The sequence below is a fragment of the Diplotaxodon limnothrissa genome, linkage group LG19 (assembly GCF_057381915.1).
Source record: "Diplotaxodon limnothrissa isolate DT_005_m linkage group LG19, D_limnothrissa_male_GT1.1, whole genome shotgun sequence".
Lineage (NCBI taxonomy): Eukaryota > Metazoa > Chordata > Actinopteri > Cichliformes > Cichlidae > Diplotaxodon > Diplotaxodon limnothrissa.
In genome coordinates, this window is record NC_140614.1 from 13235503 (window position 1) to 13247614 (window position 12112).

A 12112-nucleotide genomic window follows, 5' to 3' on the forward strand; every position below is an offset into this window, starting at 1 on the left:
TCTTGATAATTCTGTACTATCTACCTTCATTTTATTCTGTGAAGTTTTTTTTTTTCTCTCTCTCTGTCTCTCACCCAGTATAATCCATTTGTCTAACTTGGATAGAGGGCAGCGGAAGGAAGTAGTGGAGGAGAGGCGTGTGTCAGAGTCAGAGAGAGCGTCTGCTCCAGCTGGAGTCAATATTTGCTTTAGGAATCTCAATAACAGGCCTGCAGTCATCTGCATCTCTGATAATGGACAGCCATATGGCTCTGTTGACCCACGCTGTGCTGAGGTTCTCTCTCCCCATCCTTCCTTGTTTTTCATTTCTCGGCGTCCTTTTAAGTTCTCTCGTTTCTTCTCATTCAATCAGTCTTTTTCCTATATTTTGCCCTCCACTTGCCACCTCAAATGTGGACACATTTTGCTCTTTTTTTTTTTTTAACAAACATCCTTTCTCTCGGTCATCCACTAAACCCTGGATATGACCCACCACACAGAGCTGTGACCCAAGTTACCATGGCAGCAGAGCCTGGGATACCCACTCTTTGTCCAGCACGGTTTCAAACAAGTGACAGAAAACAGTGACGTTGCATGTCTGGCTATGACAGGAAGACAGATGCAAAGCTCACAGCGAAGTGCTTTTACGTGCTTGAAGTCATGCTGCTCTGCATTTCCTAAATGGAGGTGTTGGCAAAGAATAAGCAATTAGGTGCAGCATATAGTCGGCAGGTCGTACACTTAATATATTTATTTTTAATCTTCCCGTTTCTTTATTTTTGTGAGCTTTTAATTTAATGGATGTCTTAGTGTTGTGTCCTGACAAGTGTCCAAATGAGGTTATGTAAAGCTTCTGCTTCATTTTTTTTAGCAAAGTAAACTTCTCTTGTGTTTGAGCAACATGTATATTTTATTTATTAATGATCTCCTGCATGTTGGGGGGAAAAACATTAAGTCGTGGCTTGTCAGTGAACTTACTTCCTGTTATCTTGTCTCTTATTCTGCCCTCTGTCCGTTTCTGACTCGCAGCAGCTTGGCCATCGTACCCTCTGGTGTGTCCCGGCTCAGGTGCCCGTCATCCCCGCTTTGCTACGGTTCCCTTCAAAGCCATTGGTCATGGCTGCGTTGGCCCCTGCTGTGGCGGCATGTGCCCACAGCAGGCCTCCTGCCCACTAGCTGTCTCGTCCTATCTATCTAACCCAGACTAGAGCCTCTCAGCCCAGTCCAGCCTATCTCAGCTCAGCCTGGTACAGCTTTGGCGTCAGCAGCGGCCCGGTGTCACTCCACCCTGGCAATCATAATGAGACGAGGGGGAGGAGGGTGTCGGCGTTCAGCAGCGAGAGCTCCGCGTGTGTGTTTCAGTGCGAGAGCGTATGCATTTGTCAAGCAATTTGTCAGGTGTCGTCTGTGAAGGAAACATGACTACAACAGACAGCTGAGAATAATCAGACTACACACACACACACACACACACACACACACACACACGTATCTCACAGCACTTAGGATCATTATGGCTCCAGATAGACCTTTTTACTCCAATAGTTCACTACACCATATTTCATCCAGCACTTGCCGCCATTCCACAACATGATATATCTGTGATAATGATATGATAATGGCCATCAGAATGTTTTCCACCCTACCCAGCAGCCTTTTTGCGGGCTTATTTGTTTATATATTTATTTATTTATTGGAGCTTTCTCATTTCAAACCCAGCCATCCATCCTGCATGCTGGCTGCCCAGGCCCCAGTCACTGCTTGTCACTCTGAATTTCAAATGGCTCCAATTTTCCCCCTGATGGCACGGAGAAGTGGCAGGCAGCACATCAGGGAGGGTGGTCCTAGACATGCTGCCTGCAGCAGGGGTTCTATTAGAGCGAAGAGAGGGATGAGAGGCGGGAGAGGACAGGAGAGGAGAGTTTTCGAGCATCACGCCAGTAGTGATGTATTCTTTCTTTCTTTCTTTATGATTATTGTGGAGACTGCATTCTCATTTTGGGGTTGGTGTGGCATGGCTGATTGTTCCATCTTTGCTTCTGGCTGGGTTTTGCTGATGGTGGAGCTGCCCTGCCCGCTAAAGCTGCCACTCACTCCCACAGCACTGTTTGTGTGCGGCGCATCCAGAAAAATGTGGCTGTTATTTGTCTTTATTTTTTGTTTGTTGAAATCTGCAAGAAATTAATTTATATTTTTATGTAACTCTTATGAGAATCAAAGGCTTTTTCTCCTGTTTATCATTATGTGCTTTCCCTTAACAAGACCTTACCAGCTATGAGGAGCGGGCACTCTACTTGGAGGCCATTGTTCAGAACCATAGAGAGGTCATGACCTTTGAAGACTTTGCCTCACAGGTTTTCTCCCCCTCCCCTGGATATCCAATGAGTGGGACAGGTGAGAAATGAACCACACTGCAATTCTGTCCTCTTCCTCATTCTTTCCACTCCACCTCTTTCTGTCTCTCCATCTCACTCCTGCTTCATTACCTTTGGGTATTTTCCTCCCATGCCTTCTTCCCTTTTTCCTCATCATCTCTTCCCCCCGCGTTTCAGTCTCTCTTCTTCCTTCAAAACACACCTGTCCAAACCTTTTTCCTCTCCCACCCCCCCTCTCTCTCCACTCCAAGCCCACGCTCACCGATGAATATCAAACGACGGGCCCAGGCTCTTCTTCAAACACTTTTCCACTTCCTCCTGCCCCACTCACGCTACTTTGTACATCTCCTCTTTTTCTTTTTTTTTTCAAACCACATCCTTCCATGCAATTACTTTCCTATGAATATAAGCAGCCTTTTAAATGGCAGTTGCAGGGTGTGTGTCTTTGTGTATGTCTTCATGAGCTCATTCACCAACACTTAAGAGATCCGACCAACAAACAGCAGCTCTCGGATGTCAGCACAGCACTCTTATCAGCCTGTGATGAATAGAATGGAAAACGTGTCTTATCTTGTTCTTGTACCAGCACCGATCGATCTGCGCCAGCACTGAAATCAATACAGGATTGCACTTTTACACTCTATTGGATCTCGACACACGTTCTGTTTTGACAAGAAAAGCACTCCACAGCACCACTCCGCAGACGTCGTGTCATTATCGAATCTGTCAGAGCTTATGTTTTGAACGAGGTTTACCGTGTAAGCTGTATTTTTGTGCCATATGTGGGCATGTGAAAATTAACTGTCTACTTTTTCTTTCTTCTTTTTTTTGTTGGAATTGGCCTGTCTTATGTCTGTGTCGGACTTCAGATGTTCAGGTGTGATATTCAGGCAGGCGGGAGGTGGTGAGACACATTACCATACTGCTGTGTAGGGGTGTAAAATTTACCTCCTCCATCCTCGGTGCTGAACAAGCATGCAGGGGCATATAGAAAAACAGGAGTGAAAATCAGAGAGAATTATTTTTAATTGCTCAAAGCAGCTGATGCTGACGAGTATTTCAGTCGCGGGTTGTTTTGACCACCTTCAGGTGAAAAACGTTCGGTACCCGAAACTCTGTTTCCGTGTCGAGTCTGCTTCCAATCTTAGGATCATGATTTAACTATGTATTAGAATTTAGCTATGGGAAATCATAAATGGTGGAGGAAGATTATTGTTGCAGATTATTTTGGAAGAGCCCCAAATGACTGTTGACCCAGCGAACAGAGTTAAAGGGTTCCCAGATTGCTTTGGAGCCGGTCTGAGAAAGGTTAGCTAGAACTGAGAATAATGTTTCACAGCATGAGACGTGTGCTGCAGCCAATGCATGAAGCTCAGAAGTATAATGAAGTCTGCAAGGTCATTGTGTCAGCCTCCCACTGAGCAGCGATATCCCATTTCTCCAGAAACTGTGCAAACAGGCCAACAGAATAATACAAGGATATGCACAAAGGTGTTGTTTAAACTTGCATAAAAATACTACAATACTACAATACTACAATAATACTACAAATACTAAAAAAATACTACAATAATTTCTTACAGAACTGTGCAGAAGTCTTTAGATTTTGTATGCCTAAGCTAAAATAATTCTAATAATTGGTATGACTGCTTTTATTATTGAACACAGCCTGAACTCTGTTGGGCACTTTCTTGTAATTTCTTTAAGTAGTCCACAGAAAATGTTCTCCAGGCCTCCTGATGGACATTCAAAGCTCTTCTTTGGATGTTTCTGCATTTTTTTTTTTTTTGTTCTCTGTCATGATGATCCCACACTGCCTCAGTAATGCTGAGGTGCGGCTCTGGGGAGGCCAGTCCATGACTGATGGTGTGGTTTTTGTTTGATTTTTCTCTCCGGGTATGCTTTTACTGCACCGTAAAACTGTTATTTTACCAGATTGTTTTGTGACAGGCAACCAATTTAAAATTCTAAAGGCATGATTTAAAGTTGGTTATTACTAAGTTTCTTGTTATGTGTAAACACAACACTGTGTTTACACAGTGATTCGTAGGTCACTATGTGACTTATAGTTCGTATTGTATTTGCTACGTCTGGCGAAACATTAAGCAATGAGAGGTAAATGAAGACTTTTGCGTAGCACTGTATGAGGTTTTGGATATTGCACGTGGAATACACTCAGAATAAGAGTCATTTACAGGCTTCCACTAGGAATAAACCAGCCTATCAAAACTAAAGTTGAGATTAAAATAAAATCCATTTTAAATAGGCTTTCTAAAGTTAGATTATTTCTTTGGTCACTGTCGGTGAAATCCAGGAATTAATGACATTGTAGATGCTACAACCAGTACACACTCTTTTTGTCATTAGCAACAACTCTCACAATTTCATGTGTTTCATTTGTCAACTGCATTTTCTGTATTTCAAAAAGTACGATACGTGTGACGCTTCAGGTCTAATGCATCTCACCAGGCTTAGAGCTTGAATGTGTCTGTGATGGCTGGCTGATGTTGCTCCTCATTCTTTTCAAACGTGCTACCACTCTCACTCTCCTATGCTTTTCCTTTGTGCAGGATTGTGTGTGTGTGTGTGTGTGTGTGTGTCTGTTTATACACAAGTTTGTCTATCCATCTGTCTGTTCACCCATCCTGCTCTGCCTCTCATTGCTGCCACTAACATGTCACTCATGCTCCATGACAGCGTGCAGGCGTTGGCCGGGGATGGTTTGGGACATGGAGTACCCCTGGGCCAAACTGGACTGTAAGACTCTGCCTGCTTCCTCCATTCTAGGCATGACGCCCGGCATCGGCTTGCTAACATCTATCACTTCGTTTAGGTCACCCTGAACCCCACCATCGTCAGATAACTAAGGGTTGCGCTTGATTTAGCAGCAGGGTTTGACTTTAAGCCCTGCACACTAATTGCTAAATGAAGCGCTCCTGCAGTTTTGCCAGTTTGCTGTAAGGCATGCAACCCGAGCCCTCCACCTTGGTGGTTTGTCTGTCTTTCATAACTTCATTCTCACAGCTCCTGAATGTAACCCCCGTCTCACCCCACAACTTCAGTCGAGCATCGCGGCTTCCTGCATGAGCTAGCCCGTCTGTCACACCCGGATGAAGACTCCATCCTCACCACTCCGCCCTCCGTGTGTTACAACTTGCACCGTTTTGCTGCATTTTGAGTGTTTTTGTCATTTTGTGATCATTCGCTTTACTTTTTAAAATGATTAACTGCACACAAGAAAACCCATTTTTCTCTCTGGGTAAAAGTACATAAAAGCTCCCCTGACCCTCCGAGGTGCCCCGGCATCTTTTCCCTCTCTCATGCTAACCCTCTCAGCTCGTAACATCGGTGGTAAATGTTTTCCAGCCTCTTGTTTCCATGTGAACTGAACACCATTCGTGCTTGAGATTTTTTTTTCAAAATGGTCTCAGTTTTTAAAAACTCCAAGTAACCAGTTTGTCAGGTAGAGGGAAAAAAATGGCATTTGTTGATTAACTCATCACACAAATCAGTTAACCTTTTCTGACCTTTAAGCCTTTCAGCGACGGCTAACCACGACACCGCACGCGCTGGCTGAAGGTCCCTCCCTCTGTGCCTGAGAGTTTTCTTTTCAGCAGCGTTGTTGTGTCCTCCTGCAGTGTGATTAAGGTTGTGTGTCCTTTCTCTCATGATGCTTTACTTTTTTTTTTTTTTTTTTCCCTCCTTTTAGATTAAAAATATCTTAAAGATCCAAATACTGTGTGTGGTGAAGGTAAGCCCCCCAAATGAGGCCGGAAGCTTGTTTTGGTTCCGGCAGCCTGCCTACCTACCTGCTCTTCCCTCGTTCACTCATCCTGGCTGTTCCCCCTCCCCGAACCTCTCCTTTTTCATTCAGTACTAACCGAGCTTTATTTACTGAGCGCTTTAACAAAGGGAAAGGGACAGAAAAACCAGGCTGTTTATTTGGGGTATGTCCTACTGTTTAGGCCAGGCTGGTAATTGAGAGTGATGCACGGTGGGGACAATTAGCACCTGACTAAGTAGCAGCATGAACAATACGGCTACACTTCTGGCCCTCGCTTCTGCATGTGGCGCGCCTTTATCTCTTCCCCCAGCAAACACTTTTTTTCTTTCTTTCCTTTTTTTTTTTCCTCCCTCAATCCCCCCCACCGCCCCCACCCCTGTCATTTCCTCCTGTTGGAGTGTGCCTGTTTGCCTGGGGCAGACTCTGAGACTAACACCTGCCGCACTGGAAGACGTCTTTGTCATCTAAAGCCTTGTTTGAACTGCTGCAGTGGGGACCAATGGGATAGCGGGGCCATTTAAAGAGTCTCTTTGTTTTCTTTCTCCCTTTGCTTCTCCTCTCTTCTTTCCGTCAGAAATGAAGCTCTGCGTACGGCCGTTTTGACCGAGTATAGGGCGGACGTGTTGGGTTGTAATCACGATAATGATGACACATTAGCCTCTTCTGGCTCTGTGTTATTTTTCCCCACTTAGTAGCTTACTTGGAAAATTAATTCTTACAAAAGGCCATACAGTGAAGAAGATCATTTAGAAACTGATGCAACCGCAGTCATTAAGTGCCACAGTGGTAGTGATGACTGTTTAGTGCAGCGCGTCTTTAATGGTGTGTTGACTGGATTGCCTTTAATAGTCGTATGTTTTTCCAGCAGATGCATTTTGCAAGAGTTTACTGTAGGAATGAGTACAATACGGGAATGCAGAAATCGTCCTGCTCATTTTTACCCAAACCCGATCCTTTTTTTTTTTTTTTTCCTTTTTCTTTTCTTTTTTTTATATTCATATGCAGATTTGAGAATGCATGTTCAGACCCCCCCCGCCTCACCTCCCCTCTAGCCCTTCACAATACCCACACCCAGCGTTTCATCCACGGCCCAGCCTCCTCTCTGTGAGCCGTGGCTCTGGATGCTGCTGGTGTCCACTGTGCGGCTGAGTGTCTGTTACTCCAGCCATCTGCCATTCCTTTTAGCCGCTGCAACTTGAGATGCCTCTGAAAAAATGGCAGGAAATAAAAGGATAGGAAAGAAAATAGGCAACCAGATGCCACCTCAACAAAGCAGAAAAGTTGTTTAAACTCGAGGCACGGGGCCAAAGCGGGTGGGGGCGGGGTGGGGGCGCGCCCGTAGTTGGGGTTTGGTCAGGGGCACAGCGAGGAAGTCGGCGTTCACAATAATTGATTGTCCTCGCCAGCATTTCATGCCCACCTCCCGGCTTATTACCGTTTGTCATAATCATTGAAGTGAAGTTTTTGTGGAAAAGGAAAATGTTTGACAATAGGAAGGCTCCACATGTCCACAACAAGAGCGTAATGTGTAATTTCATTTTCATTCAAAGCATTCTGCTGTCACACTGTGAACTGAATACTTTTTTTTTTTTACAAAGGTTGCCTCATTTTTCACATCATAAAAGGGAAACTGTTGGGGATAAAGGCGGCTTCTCTTTCAACAAGCTTTGCTTCTCTGCAGCATGTGAAAAAAGCATGTGATTTCTGAGATGCGGCATCTTGATTCGAATGAATTCTGCTCTGCAGCAAACTCGAATCCCGACACTTTTTTATTCTAAACTTGGTATTTGTGTGAATGTTGGTGGAAATCCAGGGAATTGGGTGATCCTGGTTTTGGGAGCAGCCGCGTGCATGATGGAGCGTGCTGGGATATAAAACAATCAAATCCTCCTCTCCCTGTCTCTCTCTCTCGTTGTCGTGTTTCTGTCTACAAACTTTTCCTCCATTTCTCTCTCCCAGGGTCTTTCACCGGCAGCGGAAGCACCGAAGCCGGAAGCATCACCACCACAACAACAGATTCAGTCGACCAGGTGTCTCCCACCATGCCCCGTGCCACAAAGAACAGAGTTTCCGGGAAACTCCGCCGATCAGCCAGCGCTATAAGCAAATCCTCCAACTGAGCTCTTCAACCCATCCCCCTCTTCCCCCTACCCGAGTGCCGCCTTCAGTCTTTTCTCGAAAAACCTCACAAACTCAGCCGAGACTGCAAGAAATTACTTTGATGTTTCGTTTTTTTTTCCCGTTTTTGTGACATATAAACATTAACTGGAGCATACGGCAATTTTTAATTTAAGTGGCGATCATTGATTTCTTTGTCAGTACATTTCACTTTGTTGTGGTGTTAACTGAGACAGGTGTGTACGTGAAAGTAAGCTATTTATGTTCGTTGGTTTCAGCATAGGAGGCACCTGCAATGATTTTATCCTCATTTTCTAGAGCGCTCGCGTGCGCTAGAAAAACACTTAAAGTTCTTACTGTAGTAAGGTAATGGGAGACTGTTTTACCCTGTTTCTGTAGTTCCTCTGTCCCAGCACTTCATGTAACAAAGCACTGATGACGCAGCTGTAAATGACACCACGCTAAAACTGCACAAGAGTTTGGTATCCATTTATAAATAAGTCTGCCTTTTATACCTCTGTTTGCATCCGCCACAGCCTCTCTGTGTCAAAGATACCATTTCAGTTAGCGGCAGTGTGATGCCGTCCCATCCACGTTGGGGAATGATGTTCCTGCAGGGAAAAGCACCAATGGATGGGGAAAGCCTCCCCTGAATGTTTCGCATTCGCTGCACTAGTACACGGGAGTCCCTGCAGCATGTGCAGCCAGAGGCTGTTTAATTGTTTTGAACTCGGAGTGGACAATCGATGACGTCTTTCTAACTTGAGCTGAAATGACATTTGGGTTTCGTTTTTTTTACTACTCTAATTTTCCTTTTTAAATGAATTCCAATGGATCGCGTCATTATTTGATTTATGCAACTGCGCTGGAATGAGAAAACACTGCGTTTGTAATTGTTTTCTGATGTCGTTAACATAGGCTCATGTCCGGTAATTAAATAAGTTCCTCCTGTCTCTTTCCTCTGCTATCAGTTTCCCTGTCCTGTAAAGCCGAGACATCGACATTCCAACATTCCCAACACACGCAGACCACGGTCTTTGCACTCACTCTTGTCAGTTAACATCAAATGCTTCTTTGTTCTTGGATGTAAATTGCTTTAAATATTATTTGTTGATGTCAGTCTGTTGGATGGACTGTTTGAATTATCTTTTGCGGTGTTGTGTGTTTGTGTGGTGTTTAAAGGAAAAATGCCGCCAGAGCCTCAGGTAACTCCATGCACTGGTGTGTGTGTGTGTGTGTGTGAGAGATTGTGTTTCTGAGGGAGCTTCTCACAGTGCCTGTGTAATGTCTGTCTTCTAAGATGATGTCCCACATTATTTCCACGCCCCACAATCAAATCTCAGCGTCCCGTCTCCTCCTCAGGAGTAAAAAAAAAAAAAAAAAAAAGTCTCTTCCTCCCTCTGCGTCTCTCAAGTTCACGTCTCATGAAAACAGCAACAGATGGATTTTTGCTCTTTATTTATTGGTGGTGTGCTGCCACCTTCTTTGTGTCAGTGGCATCCATTCGTCCTCTTTCCCATGATCCTCTTCCCATGTCATGGCCTCCTGAGGCCATGGGAGGGGATGATGGTGGGGAGGAGGAGGGGGCTGGGTTTAGGTGGCATGCCAGAGCTGAACTCTTAACAGCCCTCCTAGCAACAGCCAGCCCGCCTCTCGCACTCCTCCAACCTGCCAGCTCGAGTTGTCATGGTAGCCAGGTGTCCCCCGCCTCCCCTCCCTCCCACTCACCCACTCACTCGCAAACATACTCACTCACATAAACACACTATAGACTCTCACCCTCTGAGGGCTCCACCTAAGCTGCAACACTATCCCCCATCTGTTGCACTACTATGCCTTACTTTCCCTGCGTTCCTCTGTCGGTTTCTCCACATCTCACCTCCTGTTGGTCCGTTCCCCGAGCAGGATGTGAGGAATCCCCGCAGCAGGAGGAGGACTGACAGATCTGTGCTCTCTTTATTTTATGTGTTGTCATTTTTGAGGAATGTATAGATATATAGGCCTGGATCACATCTATGGTTTTAATTTTCCCCAAAGCCACTTGAAGGAACTGACCATGATGTTGATCCAAAGATTGTAGCTTATAGAATATGTCTGTTAAAGGAGGGCTCGCGCCTTCCTTTCGGAGGATTAGTCACTGGAGGTGTTAGTTCGGACCAAGATTGTGTGTCTTATACGCGTGAAGAAATTGAGATAGTCGTAGTTTTAGTTATTTTCTCCTTCTCGTTTTAGAAATCCTTGTACATTGTGTCAAATTTGAGGGCTTCATTGCCCTCAGGATATAAATATATTAATGCCTGTAATATAATCTTTGTATAAGAGGGGGGAAAAGCTTGAAACTTTCATCATTACTTGTCAACATATCAAACTGTTTTTAATGACCGAAGTCCTGCTATCTTTATTAGAAATGTGAAAACTGAAACATTTCATTAAATCAATTTGAAATTCTACCTGTCGTTTGCTGTATTTCTGATTATCTGGATTTGTAAGGTTTGTGTGTGTGGTTATGATGGTGCTGTTGCCATGGGCTTTCTGACCCTGGCCTGGCCATGCTGGCAGCAGCAGGAGTAATCTGACCCTCCTCCCATCTGTCTCCCCTGCTGCTCTACCCTGCTTAGAGGAGCATAATGGAGCCCCACCAGGAGGTACAGGTGCAATTGGTTGCAGCATCTACAGGTGCCCTGCCTCTCCTGGGCCACATAAAGACGCAAGAAAAGTACTTGACTGTAATTGGAGCCCTTAAATTGTGCATCCGTGAGAAAGAAACCTAATGTTGCCCCATTTTCACCCGGCTCGGCACTGTTTGCTTGTTTGTCACAGACTCTGAGATACGTTACGACAGAACAGGCTGATATCCCCGTGAATACTACCAAATTGTGTTATTTCATGTGTTACGCTGGCAGCTGCAGTCAATTTTCACACTTCAGATCTCACTCTTTCTTAATGTATTGTCAGTGTTGCCTGGAGGAGCTCGAGGGGGTAACACTGAAAAGTTGGCCTTCTCTTTGGCCTTGCACCGCTGCAGGAGTTTTAATAAGCACAAGAACTCTGCAGAAGCAGGAAGAGACTGTGAGGAGTTCAAGTTAGTGAAGAGGTGATGTTTTTAAATGTGTGTGTGGGTGTATATATTTTTTTTTATTTTTACACTACATTAGTCTTTCAGTTGACCACCTTTTTTGTCATCACTGATCGGCCTGTGAGGTCAGCTATATGTGTCTTTTGCTAAATTACCACCAACTTAATGCTTTATGGATTCTGGAGGTCAGCTTTGAAGCCGGTTGTGCCCTGATGTGTCCTAAATCATTTGAAAACAACCGAAGCAGGAAAAGAAATCGAGTTGTGTGAGTTTTCCAAAGCAGACAAATGTTTTACTGCTGCAGAGGTGAGCTCTGATCCACCACCTCTTTGTCCTGCTGTCATGTCCTGACGTGGTATTAAGAGGGTGAATTTATGATTAGGCCTTAAGTGCTTCACTGAGGCAGCGAACCGGCGTCTATGGAGCCACCGCAGCGATGATTTACGCAGAATAAGTCTGATGTCGAAGGCACAGGGGGGTTCAGCCAAGGGAGTTGGACTTTCTCCCTGTTAAAGACGACTAAATAGATTGGTATCGTTTTGGAGTGTCACCATGTGTGGGAGAGGTGTTGAAGAGGAACCTTTACAGGTTTTGAAAGGTGACTTGGTTTAATTTCACTCTGTCAAAGTTTAACAATTTGTCATCTCGCTCCTGTACTTCAGAAGGCTGCTGTCAGAATCAACTTCAAATCAGCTGATCAGGCATAAAAAATGGGACAAAAAGTGCCCACGATGCCTCCTGTAGAACATTTTAGTCGAATAGAGTTTAAAATGTGTGGAG

General features: G+C 44.7%; 1 protein-coding gene across 3 annotated transcripts in view; it reads left to right on the top strand.

The window, feature by feature from the left end:
- The window catches only part of ralgapa2 (Ral GTPase activating protein catalytic subunit alpha 2), a 96111-nt gene extending 85478 nt beyond the window's left edge, over positions 1-10633 (top strand). For 2 of the 3 annotated variants that reach the window (XM_085343295.1, XM_085343293.1), the window contains 2 exons: positions 2252-2373; positions 8098-10633. In XM_085343295.1, coding sequence (XP_085199421.1) covers positions 2252-2373; positions 8098-8258 — 283 coding nt within the window. In that variant the 3' untranslated portion in view covers positions 8259-10633. Of the gene's footprint in view, positions 1-2251; positions 2374-6063; positions 6106-8097 lie in introns of all 3 variants that reach the window. The other variant, XM_085343294.1, reaches the window with a different exon arrangement.
- The last annotated feature ends 1479 nt before the right edge of the window (positions 10634-12112 follow it).